The following is a 20,520-nucleotide window of genomic DNA, read 5'->3' as shown; positions in this document are numbered from 1 at the left end:
TCTAATTGCATATAAGGGAGATAAAGAATAGAATAAGGAACCTCATGAGTCTTAGATAATGCATGAAGAATTCTGACTAGCAGGGGTCCTTCTTGAAATAGCCTGATTTGCTTTAATAACTTACAATTTTCTTCTAAACTCCTACTAAAATATACATCAACAGCTTCTAAAAACCAATCTCTCCCACATGTGGGTCTCACTGCACTGCAGTGAATAATCTGCCCCTGTATTGTCAGCAATGGTGCTACAGTTAATCACCACAATTTGTAGAAGTGTTTGGCACCAGTGGGTGGAAGAGTTCCAAAGTTAAAGAAGGGCATGCTGTTATTTCCAAGTGATTCACAGCACACACAAAAAAAGATGCCTGAAAACTAATTTTTAGCAACTCACCTTTAATGTTTTCACAGCAACTGTCAGACTATATTTCTTCCAGACACCAACGTAAACCTCTCCATACTGACCACCTCCAAGTTTGTGCTTCATAGTAATATCTGTCCGTTCCATTTCCCATTTGTCATGGATGGGGGACACGCCATAGACTGTTGGCTTATTACACTTGGGGGCTGGATAGTGTAATGTTGTCACTAGCCCATCAGCCACTGTGGAATGGTGATGAACAAGCTCTGCCAGGGTGCTAAAGCGGCTCTCAGCAGTCACATATACCTGAGGAAAAAAAGAACAAATAATTTAAAAAGAGACTAGTATTTTTTTTGGGGGGGAGGGGGGGAGTTGGGAGAAGTACAGGTCCTGAGGCTTGAACTCAGGGCCTAGGCAATGTTTCTCAGCTTTTTTGCTCAAAGCTAGCACTCTACCACTTGAGCCACAGCACTACTTCTGGCTTTTTTATTTTTCGATGGATAATTGGAGATTAAGAGTCTTATGGACTTTTCTGGCAGGGCTGGATTAAAACACCAATCCTCAGATTTCAGCCTCCTGAGTAGCTAGGTGTGAGTCATTGTCACTCATTGTCACCTACTTCACAGAAGCTACATTTTACAAAATTATTCATTTAATACCAACAACAATCTTTTAAGGTAGGATTTAATAACAGACAGGGAAATTGAGGTTTACGGAAGGCCAGAAATTTAATTTAATTGTGTACTTAAAAAGCAAACTGGGGTTGCTGGCTTTAAAACCCAGGCCCTCCCCCTACTATGCATATCATATGAAGAAGAAAAAATAGAAAGATTTTTAAAAAAAAAGGATTCAACCTAAATAGAAGACCTCACTTAAGCTCAGGCTTTATAATTTATAAAACACAGCAGTTTATTCCAATAATCCATCTCACATGCTTGGTCTTCCTAATATGCACACTGCTAGATAACAGAATTATCTAGAAGTCTAAATTCTTTCTCTGTGGACCTTCTAGCAGAGGTGATTCTAATTCTTAACAGTACACTTTATAAATTTTACATTATTGTATTGGTTATTTTTCTATTTTGGTTAGAGACCAGGACTCAAACTTGGTAGCTAACACTTTTGCTTCCTAGCTAGATCTTGAACAACTCAACTTAGCCATACCTCCAACCTTACATCAAAGTACTGAGTGTACATTTCTATGTTCATGATTGGGAGAACTTATACAACAGACTTCAATTTTCACCTTCAAATCTATCTTATCCACATAATCTTAATATACTAATTATTAATAAGTACTTCTAATTAGCATTAATAAACTGTTTTGAGAAGTGTAAGCTCTAACTCACAAAATTAGCAAATTATTTCATGTCAGACATAAAAAGTGCTTCCCACTTTAGTTATTCTGAGTATTTGTTCTACAAAGGAGCCAGGCCACATCTGGAGGTAGCTACTGGCAGCTCTTACCTTGCCATCTGTGGTGGTGTTGATCCTGTAGTGATACACACGCCCCTCATACCTGAGCGAGATGGACAGCTGCCCAGGGCTGCTCTCACTTTCTCGCACCAGGAAACTGCCATTGATGAGGCTGCTGAGAAGATACTCTGCTGCGCTGCGTGACACAGGTCCATGGTACCAGGAATGTTTTTCTAGGCTGTTCACGGGGGTAATATAGTTGCTTGGCACCCAACCCTGTCCATTCTTAGAGCGAACTTCACTCCACTCGCCATTCTGGTTGTAACCAAGGACTCGTAGCTTCTCACCTGGCCATCAATTTATCACAGAATGAAAGATGTTAAGACTATGTTTCAAATTGAAGAAATGTTTAAATTCATTGAGAAATGAATCACAAACATTTATGAAAATCTCATCAAGAAAAAAAAAATTGAAAACAAGCTGGGTGCCAGTCACATCTATAATTCTACCAACTCTGGAGGCTGAGGACCTGAGGATTATGGACTCATCTCCAATTAACCACCAGAAAACCTGAAGTGGTGCTGTGGCTCTAGTGGTAGAGCACTCACCTTGAGCTGAAGAGCTCAAGGACAGTGCCCAGGCCTAGAGTTCAAGCCCCATGACCACCACTCCCCCCACCCAAAAAAATTGAAAAACAAAGATGATAGCTATTCACATCCTAACTGCTGTTTTAGTTCGTAGCTACAACCACAGAAATAAAGTAAGAAATGGCTAATTTAGTATTGGCTATAGGTTTTAAAATAATTATATACAACCTTTAAAAAAAAGTCCTGATCAGGGGCTGGGAAGGTGGCTCAGTGGTAGAGCGCTTGCCTTGCATGCATGAGGCCCTGGGTTCGATTCCTCAGCACCACATAAGCAAAAAGAAAAAAGCTGGAAGTGGCGCTGTGGCTCAAGTGGTAGAGCGCTAGCCTTGAGCTGAAGAGCTGAGGGACAGTGCCCAGGCCCAGAGTTCAGGCCCCAAGACCGGACCCAAAACAACAACAACAAAAAAAAAGTCCTGATCAAATTATGTATTATCGTAGATGGCATACAAAGATAAAATGAAATCAAAATAGCAAGAAACAAATAGTGCTCAGTCTTCAAAAGAAAAATACATTAACTTAAAAAACTACACTGATTTTCACTGGGTTATGGCTCCAGTGATAGGATGCCTTAGCAAGTACAGGCAGGGTTCAATCCCTAGTACCAGCCAAAAACAAACCAATAATCCTATAGATATATGCTCCCAGTATTAATGGCAATAAGATTAGAAATAAGAAATGTGAAATACAAAGTTACTTCTAAACTTCTAATTTTTACTTGGCACCAAGGCAACAAACCACTGATATAAGTAAACAAACAAATAATTTACACCAAGAAAACTGCTAGGTAGAGCTGGAAGCATGCAAGTATGTCATAAGGACTCCCAAAGGACATGTTTCCAGGAATCAAGATTTAAAATTGTAATTGTTTCCCAGTTTCCCTGCTACTCCCCACAAAGAATGACTCACTGTTATCTATTCCTCTAAAATTAGCACATGGAAACGGAAGCAGACTCTTCAGTTGGAACCACAACCCTACTCACTTAACTGTATCTTTGCTAGCAACTTCAATGTCCTTAATTTCCCCATTAAAGTTGTTAGCATCAAGTTTAGACTCCAATAGTCTAAACTTGTGGCATAGATAGAAGATTTTTTTTTAGCAAAACACAGAAGGAAAGTGAGTTATCTATCATTAACAATATATGAATGTTAATCTAAAGAATATTTGCAGTGCCTTAGGGTCTTATCTTTTAATATATATGCCTTCAGAGGTATTTGAAACCTCCTCCCTCATATCAGACAGCAGAAGAAAGCCAAATCAATCTAAAACATAATGCTCAAACGTTACCAGGTCAGTGAAGACTCAAGGAACAATTCAAATAATTATTCTAATAATAATTATCTATTTTTGGAAGTGTGTGTGTGTTTGTGTGTGTGTTTGCCAGTCCTGGGGCTTGAACTCAGGGCCTGGGCACTGTCCCTGAGCTTCTTTTGCTCAAGGCTAGCATTCTACCACTTGAGCCACAGTGCCACTTCCAGCCTTTTCTGTTTATATGGTTCTAAGGAATCAAATCCATGGCCTCATGCATACTAGTCAAGCACTCTACCACTAAGCCATATTCCCAGATAGATTCCCATTTATCTTTTTCAATGGCCTAAGGAAATGTTTCTATCATGGGAACTTTCTCTTTGCCTCAACTATTTCATTTGAGATACATGAATATGAGAAAAACACATAGCAGGGCACCAGTCTCACTCCTGCAATCCTGCCTGCTTAGAAGGCTCAGATCTGACAACAGTGATTCAAAGCAAGCCTGGGTAGGACCATCCCTAAGACTTATCTCCAATTAACCAGTTTAAAACACAAACAAAAAACAAAAACAAAGGCAGATGTGGAGCTGTGGCTCAAATGGAAAGGCACAGCCTGAAAGAAACAAACCTTGAGTTCAAGCCCCAGTAGCAGCACAAAAGCAAACACAACCCCTACAAATATGTATATAACATATATTGCATACAGCTAGAAAGCCTAAAGAATAGTTGTTGCTCTTTAACTAAATCTATAAAAACTAAAGACAAAGTTGTATGTGGAGTTTTATACTATTGCTTCCTTAAAGAGAATTAGTAATTAATTACAGGCCATTGTAATTAGAATAGAGTCAAATATACTTGTTTTTTTTTTTATTTTCTTCTTTTTAGCAGGAGAATTTTCTACTCTGAAAGTCTTCATAACCAGAAAAACTATTAGGGGTATCAATACTGAGATTCCAGAAAGAAATTTCTTCTCTCCCTTCCTTTTTCTTGACCTTCCCACCCCTGCTTCCATCCTAACAACCCCTCCCCCACCCCCCATTCTCAGATGAGGTTGTTTGTAAGGACAGATCTTAAACTGCTAGGCTCAAACCATCCTCTTGCTCAGTTTCACTAGTGGTTACAACTACAGGCATAAATGCAGCACTGCCTTCTGCTAAACAGTTCTGAATTTAAACAATGCATCATAATATTAGCATGTCAAAATGGGACTAAAATTTGAGAAGGAACTAAAATTTTATATTCTCTCTAAAATATATTTCCTTAATCTTTTAAAATAAGCTATCTTTATTAGACATCACTTATAATAATAACAACCTAATAGAAAAACCTGGTATTTAAGGATGTTTAAAAATAAACTATTGTTGGCTAGGAGATAAAAGGAATCTTAAATCCTTGAACTTTAAGTCCTTGAGCAAAAGACCAGTTGTTGCTTTAACTGATGACCAAGAAATTACTAGACTTTATCAGCATCTTCTTGGTAACTAAATCATCTTAGAAAACACTATCAAGAATATTATACCTAGAAAAACATGAGTCATTGCTTTGCAAATTTCTCCTCTGAACTAACAGTAAATTAAAATAGAATGCACTGCCATCCAAGGAAACTGTCTTTGAATTCATATGTTGCATCCATTATCATTATGCAAAATTTTCCTTCAATTGCACAAGTCCAATAATCTGCCCCACTAATACATTTATTACCACTATCTTGTCCCCAATACTGCCCCAAAGATTTTGACACAGGAGAGGACACATACTATTTTGCCTATGTCTTTGAAAACTCCTGACATGCATGCAATCATACCCACTTTAACAGATACCTGTGCCTCAATCTGAGAAACACAGTTTTACAAATTTTTGCTATTGGTGAATCTGACTGAATGTTAAAATCTGATGCTCAGGATATGGGAGTACAGTCAGTAGTGGAGCCTTAACCTAAGATATATAAGTCCAAGCACCTCAAAAGGGAAAACAAAACAAAAACAACACCCCCCCCCCCCGCCCTAGTCCTGGGAAGTGAAAATGATAGAGGGGAATGAATGTGTGTATATACATATATATATGTATATACACACACACATATATACCCATACATATATAAAGAGCTCTATATATATAAATATGAATCTATACTTATATAACAACAAATGTATCTATACATATATACTTTTCAAAACAGTAAATAAACTAAAAGTACCAAATCAACAAGGCTAATTTTAATCAGAAGCTAGTAAAAGGCTTATTACTTCTTTTTTTAATAAATTATTTTTATTGTGAAAATACCATACAGAGGGGTTACAATTACATGGGCAAGATAATGAGTACATTTCTTATCAAGCATTGTAGCCTCCTCCTTTGTTTCCCCTTCCCATCCCTTCCCACCCTCCCCACTCCCCCACCCCCACCCCCCCACTCCCCCCCATCCCCTTTATTACTTCTTAACTACTAATGAAAACTGGAAAGTGAAAGGATGCTACTACACAGAAGGCTTACCTTTAGTAATGCTGAGTGTGTTATCACCACTGGCTACAAAATCATAAAGTGCAACAAAAAGATTAGGGTCACTCTCAGTAGCTCCGAGTAAGTTCTCCTTGGAGCTCCATCTGATGGCTTCATTCAGGGCCTGGGATTCAACATCACAACCATAGGGGCGGTGCAAAGCTTCTAAAAAACATGAAATGCCAAAACAACAACAACAAAAAATCACAATTAGTTCAACAGCTGAACATTCATTTAAATTCAGCATATACATACTATTTCAGATGCTGGTCCATAAGATTCCAAAGTGGGGACAGAACTGTACAGTTTACAGAATCATAATGAGCAAATACATAGTGTTCCCTGACTATGAAGTATCAATTTACTACCAGAAAATATAAAAAGGCAGCCAGAGGAAAGATCACAAAATGACACTTTAGCTGACTTACATGCATTCACTAAAATCAGGCTGAAATGAATAGTAAAAGTACAGTTTTCTTAAAATGAAAAACAGAAATGCAAAAAGAGATGCATATAGGATATATTATGATTATTTTAAATTACATTAAATTATTTTATATTTAAACTATTTAAATATGATTATTTTAAATTTTTAAGAAATGGTTATATATAAATAAGTCCTTCCAAACTATCTTTTTCTTATCCTTACACTTGCCATGGAAATTATAGAAAAGGGTGAGGTTTTTTCCAAAAATATATAAATCCTGACTGTTTCATATAGTTATAAAAAGTGTGTCTTTCAAAATGATCTTAAAATTATCTGTTTAGCATAAGAAACATGTTTTGCTTTCATATAAAGATTCCAAAATGTTTTAATATTAAAACATTTTATCTAGACAGTCTAAAATACCTTTTCACATTACAAGAATTTACAACTGTTCATTGTTTCGTTAATTTTTAAAATCTAGCTGCCTCTGGACACTGGGGATTCACACATGTAATCCTCCTTACTCAGAAGGCTAAGATCTAAGGATGAAATTTCAAAGCTAGCCCAGACCAAAGCAAAAACAAAAAAAATACCAAAACTCTGAGACTCTTATCACTAATTAACTATGCAAAACAACAACAACAACAAAACCTACAAGAGGAGCTGTGACTCCAGGGTTAGAGCACTAACCTTGAGCAAAAAAGCTAAGGCCCTGAGTTCAAGTCCCACTACAAAAACCAACCCAAGCCGGGCGCTGGTGGCTCAAGCCTGTAATCCTAGCTAATCAGGAGGCTGAGATCTGTGGATCACAGTTCAAAGCCAGCCAGGGCAGGAAAGTCCGTGAGACTCTTATCTCCAATAAACCACTAGAAAACCGGAAGTGGCACTGTGGCTCGCCTTGAGCTGAAGAGTGCAGGGACAGAGCCTAAGCCCAGAGTTCAAGCCCCATGACCAACCAAAAACAAAAAACAAAACAAAACAAAACCCAAAATAGCAAAAATTGAGTTGCTTTTCCTGTAAAAGTTCTAGAAAATGGAGGCTGGGAAGGTGGCTCAGTGGTAAAGTGCTTGCCTTGCATGCCTGAGGCCCTGGGTTCGATTCCTCAGCACCACATAAGCAAAAAAGAAAAAAGCCGGAAGTGACGCTGTGGCTCAAGTGGTAGAGCGCTAGCCTTGAGCTGAAGAGCTAAGGGACAGCGCCCAAGCCCAGAGTTCAGGCCCCATGACCGGACCCCCACCCCTCCAAAAAAAAAGTTCTAGAAAATATCAGCACCACTGGATATTTGAGTTTCTACCATATGCAGCAGCTGAAGCCTTGTAATACTTTCTTGCTCAAGGCTTTACAGTTTCAAAATCTGCCATACTACACAAACAGTTGATCCTTGTACTATACTACCTTAGTTACAGATTTCTCTCTCTCTCTCTCTCTCTCTCTCTCTCTCTCTCTCTCTCTCTCTCTCTCTCTCACTCTCTCTCTCTCTCTCTCTCTCTCTCTCTCACTCTCTCTCTCTCTCTCTGTAGTTCCAGTTATGGAATTTTATGGAATTTTAGATACCAGAGACTGTTTTTATGGCTGTCGACACAAAAGAGCCAGCTATAATTATTTTTATTATGTTTGCTCCCTTACCTCATTAATTTAAAACTTAAAAAAAATATATTTGAAAGGAGGGAACCCCCTTGAATCATCTGTGGATTTGTTTCAAGACCATTCCCTCTCCTTCACTTCTAGTTCCAAAGCCTTAGTGCAGATTACCAATGGATCTCACCTGGACTACCGCCTCCAGTCTTGTCTCCCTCAAATCCATCCTCCACACAGCTGGCAAAGTGATCTATGTAAGAAAAAAATTTAACCATATCACTCTTGTTAGACCTCTTAATGGTTCACATCAATCTGAAGACTCCTATTGCCTTCAAGATCATTCATGAGCAGCAGATGGAAACCTTCATCTCTAGTTTCATATCTCCCCACCTAAAATTGTGCTTTCCCACATTTTGACCTTTATTCTTGCAGTCAATGACACCTAGAATGGATTCTTATCCTACTCTTCTTTTTTTTTTTGGGGGGGGGGGTCCGGTCGTGGGGCCTGAACTCTGGGCCTGGGCGCTGTCCCTCAGCTCTTCAGCTCAAGGCTAGCGCTCTACCACTTGAGCCACAGCACCACTTCTGGCTTTTTTCTTTTTGCTTATGTGGTGCTGAGGAATCGAACCCAGGGCCTCAGGCATGCAAGGCAAGCGCTCTACCACTGAGTCACCTCCCAAGCCCCCCTACTATTCTTTTAATTTAACAACATTCAGCTCCCTGTACTTTCCCTTGAAAGAGTTCACATATGTCTCTTTCCTGTTTTTAAAACCTGACATGTTGCATGTTAGTTTCCTGAGGTTCAATATATTGCTTAGTCTTAAAAGCTATATTTTTCTGTCAAGAATTCTGAAAATATGTGTTAAGTAACAGCTGCTTGAATTCCCAACTTATATAAAAACATAAATGACAGAAAACAATGAGATGTATCTTAATCTCAACATCACATTAACCAATGTTTAAAAATTAGTTTCACAACTATCTACATGATACAGACAGAATTTCCCACTGCAAAGTAGATCTGTAACTCTCAGTTTCGAAGTTTTTTATTTTTTTCACTCTATCACATTCTTCCTTCTCTGAAAAGGAATGCATGTTTAAAATTCTAGAGGTAATTAAGTTTTGTTTTACATTAAGAATTGTTTGGAGCCAGGCACATGTGGCTCACCCCTGTAATCTTAGCTACTCAGGAAGCTGATATCTGTGAGGCTCTTATCTCCAATAAACTACTCAGAAGAAGCAGGAAGTGGGGCTGTAGCTCAAGGGGTAGATCACTAGCCTTGAGCACAAAGAGGCTCAGGGACTACACTCAGGCCCTGAGTTCAAGCCCAAGGCTGGCAAAAAAAAAAAAAAAAGAAAGAAAAAAAGAGCAGTTTGAGCAACTAAATGACTTTATCAAAATGAATGTAGAAATGTTTTGGGAATGGGCAAAGGGAATGTACAGAAATGGAAAGAGAAAAGGTGAGAAAATAGATTATATTCAAAGTGCTTGTGGCTCATGCCTATAAAACTCACTATTGGAGAGGGTGAAGTCTGAGAATCTCAGGTAGAAGTCAGCCTAGGAAAGGAAAGTCCATGAGACTCTAATCTCCAATTAGCCACCAAAAAGAGCTGGAAGTGGAACTGTGGCTCAAGTGGTATACCACTAGTCTTGAGTGAAAAAGTTCAGAGACAGCACCCAGTCCCTGAGTTCAAGTGCCAGGACAGGGCACAAGAAAGAAAAAGATAAAAAAGATAAAAAAAAAAGAAAAGAGAAAGAAAGGGGAGGGAAGAGAGGGGGAGAGGGGGAGAAGGGGAAGGGAGGGAGGGAGGGAGGAAGGGAGAGAGAGGAAGGAAGGAAGGAAGGAAGGAAGGAAGGAAGGAAGGAAGGAAGGAAGGAAGGAAGGAAGGAGGGAGGGAGGGAGAGAGGGAGAGATGGTGAGAGGGAGAGAGACAGACAGACAGACAGACAGACAGACAGACAGACAGACAGACAGACAGACAGACAGACAGACACTGTAACCTATGGGTATGGGAGAGAGACAATTTAGGAGAACAAAGGAAGAGGTTATACTGACCAAAAAGCATTGTACTCATAATCTAATTTAGGGAATTGTAACCCCTTTGCACAATTACTTAACAATAACAAAAACACCCAAAAACCAGTTTGTAAAGGGCATACATAGGGTTAGGGGGTATGAAACTGGCAAAACTGAGCCAATGGCTCAGCAAATAAGAGAAACTTGAGAAATAGGACTACACCCAACTATAAAGTTTCTGCACAGCAAAGGACAAAAAAAGAACAGTCAATAGATTGGGAGGACGTGGGGCTGGGAAGGTGGCTCAGTGGTAGAGCGCTTGCCTTGCATGCATGAGGCCCTGGGTTCAATTCCTCAGCACCACATAAGCACAAAGAAAAAAGCCGAAAGTGGTGCTGTGGCTCAAGTGGTAGAACGCTAGCCTTGAGCTGAAGAGCTGAGGGACAGTGCCTAGGCCCTGAGTTCAGGCCCACGACCGGACCCCCAAAAAAAAAAAAAAAAAGATTGGGAGGTGGTATTTACCAAATATACACCTGACAAAGCCTAATATCCAGAATATAAAAGAGGCTCAAGAAACTAAAGCCCTCTTCCTGCTTCCAATGAGTAACCTGGTCACTAAATGGGCAAAGGAGCTAGAGGCTTCAGAAGAACAGCCAATTCTCAACATCACTGGTTATAAAGGAAATAAATACAAATCAAAACAACATTAAGATTCAATCTCGCCCCAATAAGATTGGCAAGCATCAAGAACTGAATAATAATAAATGCTGACAAGGATTGGCGTGGGGACCTATTATACTGTTGGTGGAAATATAAGCTAGTATAACCATTCTGGAAAGTAGTTTGGAGATTACTCAAAAAACTAAACATAGAACCACCCTATGATCCAGCAATACCACACCTGGGAATCTACCTAGAGCATTACCAGTTGGAAGACAGGACAGACACTTGCATATCTATGTTTATTTCTGTTGTATTCACAAATAGCCAGATTATGAAAAGATCATGGTTGCCCTAAAACAAGTGAGTGGATCAAGAAAATGTGATACATATATGCAATGAATTTTATCGTGCAGTAGGAAATGGATGGACCCAGAAAGAAAAAAAAACATGTTAAGTAAAAGCCAGGCTCAGAGACACAAACACCATGATTTCTCTCATATGTGGAAACAAGAGCTAACATACAAACATGCATAACAACACATATAGGGCTATATGCATATAAACACAAACTGAAGTGGAACTATTTGGGGGAAAAGGACAAATGGGGCCACAGGAATGGAGGGAGGAAAGGTGAGAAAATACAGTAATTACTGCCAATGCACATTATATAAAAATTAAATTGCGTAACTTGGGGTTAGAAATGGGAGATGGAAAATGGGGAGACCAAGACTGACTTACAGAATTATAAATCCTTAATTGATATCTTTTTATTGGGGGGGGGGGGGGGAGGGTCAGTCATAGGGCTTGAACTCTGGGCCTGGGTGCTATCCCTCAGCTCTTCAGCTCAAGGCTAGTGCTCTACCACTTAAGCCACAGCACCACTTCTGGTTTTCTTGTGCTTTATTGGAGGGAGATAAGTGTCTCACAGACTTTCCTGCCTGTGCTGGCTTTGAACTGCAATCCTCAGATCTCAGCCTCCTGAGTAGCAAGGATTACAGAGTGAGCCACAGGTGCTGGGCTTGACCATCTTATAATGCATAAGTCAGACTGTGTTACTCTGCTTAAAACTCTGAAATGAAACAATAAAAACAGTTGAAATTGTTTTAAGGTGGGAGGAGGGGAGATAATAGAAACTAATAAGAGGTGGCAATGTTAATGGTTACATTATATCCAACTATGGAAATGGCAAAATGAATGCCTCTTGTATGCTAATTTTTTTTAATCTTTTAAAAATAAGGAAAACAAGTAAGGCTCAGGAGGCTCATGGCTGTGATCCAAGCTACTCAAAAGTCTGAGGTCTGAAGACCAAAGTTCAAAGCCAGCCCAAGCAGAAAAACCCTAGATATACATATCTCCAATTTATCATGCAATGCCAGAATTGGAGCTGTAGCTCAAGTAGTAAAGTGACAGCCTAGAGTGCAAAAGCTCAGGACAGCATCCAGGTCCTGACTTTAAGTCTAGTACCAGCATAAAAAAATAAATAAAAAGGAAAAAAAAAACAATTAGTCCCCCAATTTTATAGTAAAAGGCCAAAGTCATAAAAGCCTAAAAGGTATTCACATTTTCTTTTCCCAGTTCAGCTCAATGGACTACCTCGTGCTAAGCACCAGCTTTGCTGTTTATGTAGTTGGAATGTGAAGGCATACTCTTGCTTCAAGATCTTTGTAATGGTTTTACTTAATAGCGTTACATTCTGCTTAAAAGCCTGGTCCTCAGGACATTTCACTGAAGTATTATCCTATCAGTGTGACACTTTTTAACTAGAGTGTTTAAAAGTACACTGTTCCCAGTGAGACTTCCACAACCCCTAATTCCCTTTCCTCACTTACTTTATTACCATAGCATCTATTCCTGCCAACTATTTACTTATTATATTAATTGGTATAACCTAACTACGCCAATATAAGAACAGAAAATTTTCTATTTTGTTAACAGAATAGACTTTTAAAAAAGCTTTACTGAATGAATAAATCATATAGACTGCCATACTCATAGAGGATGCTGTGAGAGGACAGAATATAAAACTTTAAATTGGATAGCCATCTAAGTGAGATGAGCACAAATTCGGTACTGATGATTTTTTTAAAGGTTTTTTAGGTTCTTTTTTTTTGTAAAAATACTGTACAGAGGGGTTACATTATATGGGCAAGATAATGAGATAATGAGTACATTTCTTATCAAGCATTGTAGCCTCCTCCTTTTGTTTCCCCCTCCCATCCCTTCCCATTCCACCCCCCCCCCCCCCGCACCAAAGTTCGTTTTCAACATAATGACTTGTACATCTCATTGTTGCAATGGGTCCACCTGTATCCCTATTTAAACGATTTGTTGGCACTGATGATTGTTAATGTGAAAGGATATCTAGAACATGGGCTGCAGGGGAGGAATTCTAAGTGCAAAAAAGGAAATTTCCAAAATCAGATTTTTAAGAATCCTATTGTTTGACAAAAGAACCAAACAGACTCATACAACAATTTTGTGTAAATTAAGGGTCATATCCAACTTAAACAATACCATATATTCTTTAAACATATGAAGTAATAAGTAGAAGATAAAGGTTATATTTGAAGCAAAAGAACACAAACTATAACTTAGAAAACAATATTTTTCAGTCCCTATTTGTCTTCTTCCCATATCTGGGTCATTTTAGTTGAGTGCAAAGCTCTTCTTTCTCACTACTCACTCTTATGTTCTCATAGAACTAAGGGTCATTTTCCTGTCCAACCCATCTGTACAGGATATCAACCAGAAGGACATCCTCCCTTATTAAAACCAAACAAAAAGAAAATCACTTTCAGTGGGAAAAAAAATCCTAAACTTTCTGAGGCCAAGAAAGAACATGTACTGAATCAGGAAGAATTAAAGAACTAAATAGAAGAGAACAAGCTCAGAAACAAAGGCTAAACCAAAATGAAACAAAAGCTGTGGGAAGAACAAGCAAATGTCAAAGTGTTTTACAGAGAGTACTGGAGTCTAGTCTTTAACCACTTTCTTCATTTAAGAGAGTGGTATCTAGATGACTCAGATGTACTGAACCACAATAATTTAAGGGTGTAGGCTGGGAATGTTTTATTTTTGAACAATATAAATGACTACTGTGTATTAGGTTAACTTACATACCAACTTAACTAATTTCCATGAATCACTTCTACTGAGGTAGATCATGGATTTAAGAATGCAAGACCCTGACTTTAATATGTGTAAAGAACTTTGGCAATTATGTTATCTTCTTTTATTTATACACCTGAAGGACACAAGAAAAATAAAGCAAAATATCAGAAAGAGTTTGTACAAAGTAAAACTATCGTTATGTATCAAATTAAAATTAAATATAAAAGTGACGCACAAATTCAGACCTAATTTGGAACTTAATGTTTTAGCTTTATTGTAACCATCTTACCAATTAGTTTAATTAATAATCAGTCATACAATCATTGGAGAAATTAAAGTATCAAATTTTAGTATCATATAAAAATTTATCTTGCCTGAATTCAACTTTGCATATTTTCTAAGAAACTAGTATGTTTTAAACACTTGTTTTTAAAGTTGTGTTTGTTCTTAATAATTAGTTTTCACTATATCTTAAATTCTTCAATCAAGACATGCATATATTAACATCATAAAGTAATACATTTTACTTATATTCTATTTTTTTATTGTAATTCTACTAAAAAATACCAGAAAAAGCAGATAAAACTTTGCTGACCAAGAATGAAGTGGTAGTAAATTATTTTACTATTTCCACTGACACTTGATTATTGTAGCAGTCTATGGTTCCTCCAAGCTACCAATTCTAAAGAATGCATACCTGTATCTGTCAAGTCGGATAGAGGAGATTCTGGAACCTCATGGAAACAAAGTGCAGTGTTTTGATGTCTGTCATAACCACGAGATGGAAGCAGAACTGTCCCCAGAATCATAACTCTGACCAGACGCAAAAAAGTTAGTGTCCCAAGTAAAGAGAAAGTCTTTGAATTCCACTGTCTGACAAACCACACCAAGTGTATGTGCAGGAGCCAAAGGGAACCAATGAAATGCAAGCATTCACAACCCATGGGGTGGAGTAACTGAATGGAAAACATAGTAAACACCAAAAGACTGAGTCAGAAAGAGAACTATTTCAGGAGCTCTGGGAATATTTTATACATATATGTACTCACCATACTCAAGAGAAAGAAATAGCTTCGTAATAAAGTGAACTAAGGATTAGTACATACAAAGGCTTTTATCTTAAGGAAATGAGGTAAGATTGTACCAGAACGTTTCCCTGGAGAAAACCTGTACACAACAAAACACTGAGAACATTTTAAAAAATAAATAGGGGAGAAAAAATAAAACATAAAGACTTATCCTTTACAACAATCAAGTTAAAGAACCCGTGAATTTAAAGTCAGAGAAATAGTTTAATGTGACTCATAAGCACAGTCAGAAGTCTTCATAAACTTTTTGTCTATGTAATTAATACAGGTTAAAAAGATGCACAATAATGCTTGAAAATAACAACAACTTGGGGGTGAGGGTTTTTTGAGACTGAACTGGCCTCAAACTTGTAATCTTCGTTTTAACCTACCAAGTACTGTGATTTCAAGAGTGCTATCCAGGAATGTCCTGAAAAGCTGTAATATTAAAACTTAAAAAAAAAAGATTAGCATATATTAGTTCTACAGCCTTCCTGCTGGTACCACCACTGTGACATAGGTTGTTTTACTGTCATTCTTCTTTGTCAGTATATATTAATTATAAAAAGGACATTGTCTCAATCAACGGATTGAGTTAAGAGTAATTTCATTTATTGCTGTCATTTTCCAAGTTTCATTCCTCTATTTTTCAAAAGCATCCAGTGAGTTTCCTTTTTTGGTTCCAGTCCTAGAGCTTGAACTCTGGACCTGTGTTCTGTCCCTGAGTTTTTGTGCTCAAGACTATCACTCTACCACTTGAGCCACAGCTCCACTTCCAGTTTTTTGGTTTTTGGGGTTTTTTTTTGGTGGTTGGTTGGAGATGAGAGTGTCTCTTAGACTTTTCTGCTCAGAAGGGCTTTGATACTCCTATCTCTGCTTCCCGAGTAGCTAGGATTACCGGTATGAACCACTAGTGCCTAGCTCCAATTAAAACTAGAAAAAGTAATATGTTAATATGGATGAAAAAGAAGTAAAACTGAAGATAGTGGGGTTAGGTACAGTAATTCAAGCCTGTAATCCCAAATCCACTGGAAATGGAGATTGGGAGTAGAGAGGCTATTAGAGAGACTCTAGCTTAACAATCAAGACTTATATGGTGATATATGCCTGTAACCTCACCTTAATGGGGGAAATAAGTAGAAGGATCATAGTACTAGGCCAGCCTGGACAAAAATAAACCCAAAAATAAACTAAGACAAAAAAGGTCTGTGAGCATGGATTAAGTGATAAAGTATTTACCTAAGTATGAGGTGCTGATTCCAAACTCCAGGATTGCTAATAATAATAGTAAACAAATAAAGAAGACTAGAAAATAAGAGGTCCTTTATGAGAAACTTGTAAAATCCACAAGTAATATATGACTTTAGACAAAACATAAAACATGACATGTTGAATGTTGAACCCCAGAGTAGACCTTACTAGACTAAACCTTACTGAGAAAACCTATTTCCTTTTTGTCAATCACGGGGCTTGAACTCTGGGCCTAAGTGCTGTCCCTGAGCTCTTCAGCTCACGGAGAGCACTGATCCCTTAAGCCACAGAGCTACTTCTGGTTTTCTGGTGGTTAACTGAAGATAAGAGTCTTACAAATGTTCCTGCCTGGGCTGGCTTTGAGCCTCGATCCTCAGATCTCAGCTTCCTGAGTAGTTAGGATTACAGGTGGGAGCCACTGGCACCCAGCTCTATTCTCTATTTCTTAGAACAAACTATGTATTATTCAGTTTTATGCACTGTGACAAAAAATCAGACTTAAAGAGGGAAAGTTTATTTGGGAATCACCGTTCAGAGGTTCAGTGGATATTTTTGCTTGATCCTCCTGTCTGGGCAATGCCAACAGTGTATCACAATACAAGTTTGTGTGATACAGGTCTGTTGAATTCAAGCAGTTATTAAACCAAGAGGAGAGAAGAGGACTAGGGTCTCAATGTCTCCTCCAAGAGTATACTCCCTGTGTCCCAATTTCCCCGCACTAGGCCCTACACTTCCTTCAAGTGTCACCATTTCCTAACATTGACAACAGGAAACTAAACAAGCCTTTAAATACATGAGCCATTGTGACATTCAAGGTCAAACCTATAGTAATATAATACAATACAAAGAATTTGGAGTAGAAATTGAAATTCAGTCTGTAGCACTTACAAGTCTTTAAGTCTTAAGAGAATTAGTAACATAGTAGTGCAGAAGTGTATATGCCTTATTAAATATTTTTTTTCTGACAGGAATCAGGTTCTGTACACCAAGGGCCCCCACAACCAGCTGCACATTTAGCTTTTTACACTCAAGATACTAAAATTGACCTGTAACCTAAAAGCTAGAAATGCAAAGCTAAAACAGGGCCTTTTCAGAAAGGCACCAATGGTTCATACATCATATAATCTTGGCTAATTAGGAGCCTGATACCTGAGGATCTGAGTTTGAAACAAGCTGGGATAGAAACGGTCATGAGACCAAATAGGCCAAAATGGAGCTGTGGCTCATGCGGTAGAGCAGCATCCATCATCAGAAAGCTGAGTGTGAACATGATGCCCTGAGGTCAATCCCTGGTACCAAAACACACACACACACACACACACACACACACACACACAAAACACACACACACACACACACACACACACACACACACACACACACACACACACACACACACACACACACACACACACACACACACACACACACACACACACACACACACACACACACACACACACACACACACCCTTCTCTATGATGAGTGAGTGAATGGTGGACAATGGGTAAACTGAAACATAGTTATCAAGAAAAAGGAAACTATAGCTGGGCCAGTGGCTCATGCCTGTAATCCTAGCTACTCAAGAGTCTGAGACCTGAGGATCGCAGTTCAAAGCCAGCACAGGAAAGAAAGTCTGTGAGACTCTTATCTCCAATTAACCACCAGAAAACCGGAAGTGGTGCTGTGGCTCAAGTGGTAGAGTGCTAGCCTTGAGCTGAAGAGCTGAGGGGCAACACCCAGGCCCAGAGTTCAAGCCCCACAAATGACAGGAAGGATGGATGGAAGGAAGGAAGGAAGGAAGGAAGGAAGGAAGGAAGGAAGGAAGGAAGGAAGGAAGGAAGGAAGGAAGGAAGACTACAGACCAGTATCAGCAGTACTAGTTCAAAAACTGGTTCAAAAGTTACTAGCAAACTAATCTAGACACATTATTAAAAGAATTACACACTGTATGGAGTGAATGCAAGGCCAGTTGAACATATGAAAATGAATGTCAAACTCACTATAGGAATCAGAACAAAGAAAGGAAGGGAAAAACAGAGAAAGGGAGAAAAAGAGAGGAGGGGGGAGGAGGGAAAAGTAGAGGGAAGGGAATAAAGGGAACCACCTACTTTTGTTGGTATTTATTTAAAGAGGCAGAAGGGTACTGGTAGCTCACATTTGTAATTCTAGCTACTCAGAAGCTGATTTCAAAAATCAGGATTTGAAGCCAACTAGGACAGTAAAGTCCAGGAAGGAAAGTCCATGAGACTCAAATCTCTAACCACCAAAAAGCCACAAGCACCAGTGTTGGGTGAAAAAGCTAAGGGACATCACCCATGCCCTGAGTTTAAGATATGTTTATATCATTCCCCTCAAATTAAAAGCAATCTAAATGATGGACCAGAGGATAAAGTATATCCATATAATACTAGTGATGAAATTTTTTATAAAGTAATACACCACATGGATAGAATACGAACAAAAATGATCATCTCAAAATAACCTTTTTCAATATAATTCTTAACCCTTTTTATATCAGAACACATAATTTAAAAGCAAGCAATCTTGATTTTTTTTTGGGGGGGGGGTGGGTTGTAAGGCCTGAACTCTGGGCCTGGGTGCTGTCCCTCAGCTCTTCAGCTCAAGGCTAGTGCTCTACCACTTGAGCCATAACTCTACTTCCAGCCTTTTCTGTTTATGTGGTGCTGAGGAATTGAACCCAGGGCTTCATGCATGCAAGGCAAGCACTCTACCACTGAGCCACCTTCCCAGCCCTCTTGATTTAAATATGTATTGCAACTCTAGTTTTTTATTTATTTTTTTTTGGGGGGGTCCGGTCATGGGGCCTGAACTCTGGGCCTGCGCGCTGTCCCTCAGCTCTTCAGCTCAAGGCTAGTGCTCTACCACTTGAGCCACAGCACCACTTCCGGCTTTTTTCCTTTTTTGCTTATGTGGTGCTGAGGAATCGAACCCAGGGCCTCAGGCATGCAAGGCAAGCACTCTACCACTGAGCCAACTTCCCAACCCAGTAGTTTTTTAAAAGATGATATTTTGCTGTTATGTTTAACAATATTTAGTGATACTGGGGCTGGGAATGTGGCTTAGTGGTAGAATGCTTATCTAGTATGCATGAAGCCCTGGGTTTGATTCCTCAGTACCACATAAACAGAAAAAAAGCCAGAGGTGGCGCTGTGGCTCAAGTGGTAGAGCACTAGCCTTGAGCAAAAAGAAGCTCAGGTACAGTGCCCAGGCCCTGAGTTCAAGCCCCAAGACTAGCAAAAAAAAAAAAAAAAGTAGTATCTCTCTTTTATGAAAACCAAATATAAGTATGAGGTACAATGAGACTATTATAATGGCTACTATGAAAAAACAACAACAGTGTCAAGTGCTGATGAAGACATGAACAAATTGGAACACTAGTCATACATTACTGAGGATAATGAGCACTTCCACAAGCACTATAAATAGGCTATCCATTCCTGAGTACCTACCTACACAGGAAGTGTAAACTTAAATTTACACAGAAACCTGAACAGATATGTTTATATCATTCCCCTCAAATTAAAGGCAATCTAAATGATGGACCAGAGGATAAAGTATATCCACATAATACTATGAGTAACAAAAAGAAAAAATTTGATACATACAAGTTGGATGAATATCAATGGCAATATGGTGCATCTTCCTAAGAAACAATTTTCAAAAGATTATGTTATATGACTCCATTTGTGACAGCTGAGAAGCTAGAACTACACTGATGTAGAATGAAATAATGGTTGTGAGGAGGCAAGGCTAGGAGAAAAGGTTACTACAGAGGGATTTTGAAATATACTTGGGGATCCCATGTAATGTAATCATGCCTTAGGTCGATGTAATTATGCTGCTGATAGGGAGGTCATATGAATTTACAAAGAAACTGGCATGGTCCTACATGCTTGTAATTCTAGCACTTAGGAGGCCAAGGCAGGAGGATTAAAGAGTTCAAGGACAATCTGCAGTATACAGTGAGACACTCTCATAAACACAAAACAAAGAGAAATATACAACAAACCAGAAAAAAAAAAGAGAAGGGTTGTGTATGTATGTGTGTATGCGTGTGCCTCTGTACATACATGTGTGCCAGTACTGGGGCTTGGACTCAGAGCCTGGACACTTTTTCTGATCAAGGATAGTACTCTACCACCTGAGCTACACTTTCACTTTGGCTTTTTTGCTAGAAAATTGGAGATAAAGGTCTCATGGTCTTTTCCTGCCC

At 38.7% G+C, this 20,520-nt stretch overlaps 1 protein-coding gene across 4 annotated transcripts in view; it reads right to left on the bottom strand.

Moving 5' to 3' along the window:
* The window catches only part of Abl2 (ABL proto-oncogene 2, non-receptor tyrosine kinase), a 79,549-nt gene that overhangs the window by 21,359 nt on the left and 37,670 nt on the right, over positions 1 to 20,520 (bottom strand). For 2 of the 4 annotated variants that reach the window (XM_070034370.1, XM_070034371.1), the window contains exons 1-5: positions 14,662 to 14,790; positions 8,360 to 8,422; positions 6,162 to 6,332; positions 1,825 to 2,120; positions 391 to 663 (exon numbers count right to left, since the gene is read on the bottom strand). In XM_070034370.1, coding sequence (XP_069890471.1) covers positions 391 to 663; positions 1,825 to 2,120; positions 6,162 to 6,332; positions 8,360 to 8,422; positions 14,662 to 14,773 — 915 coding nt within the window. In that variant the 5' untranslated portion in view covers positions 14,774 to 14,790. Of the gene's footprint in view, positions 1 to 390; positions 664 to 1,824; positions 2,121 to 6,161; positions 6,333 to 8,359; positions 8,423 to 14,661; positions 14,791 to 20,520 lie in introns of those variants that run through there. The other 2 variants (XM_070034367.1, XM_070034368.1) reach the window with 1 other exon arrangement.

The sequence above is a fragment of the Dipodomys merriami genome, unplaced genomic scaffold (assembly GCF_024711535.1).
Source record: "Dipodomys merriami isolate MVZ:Mamm:240054 unplaced genomic scaffold, mDipMer1.0.p SCAF_24, whole genome shotgun sequence".
Lineage (NCBI taxonomy): Eukaryota > Metazoa > Chordata > Mammalia > Rodentia > Heteromyidae > Dipodomys > Dipodomys merriami.
This window is presented reverse-complemented; position numbering and strand designations above follow the sequence as displayed.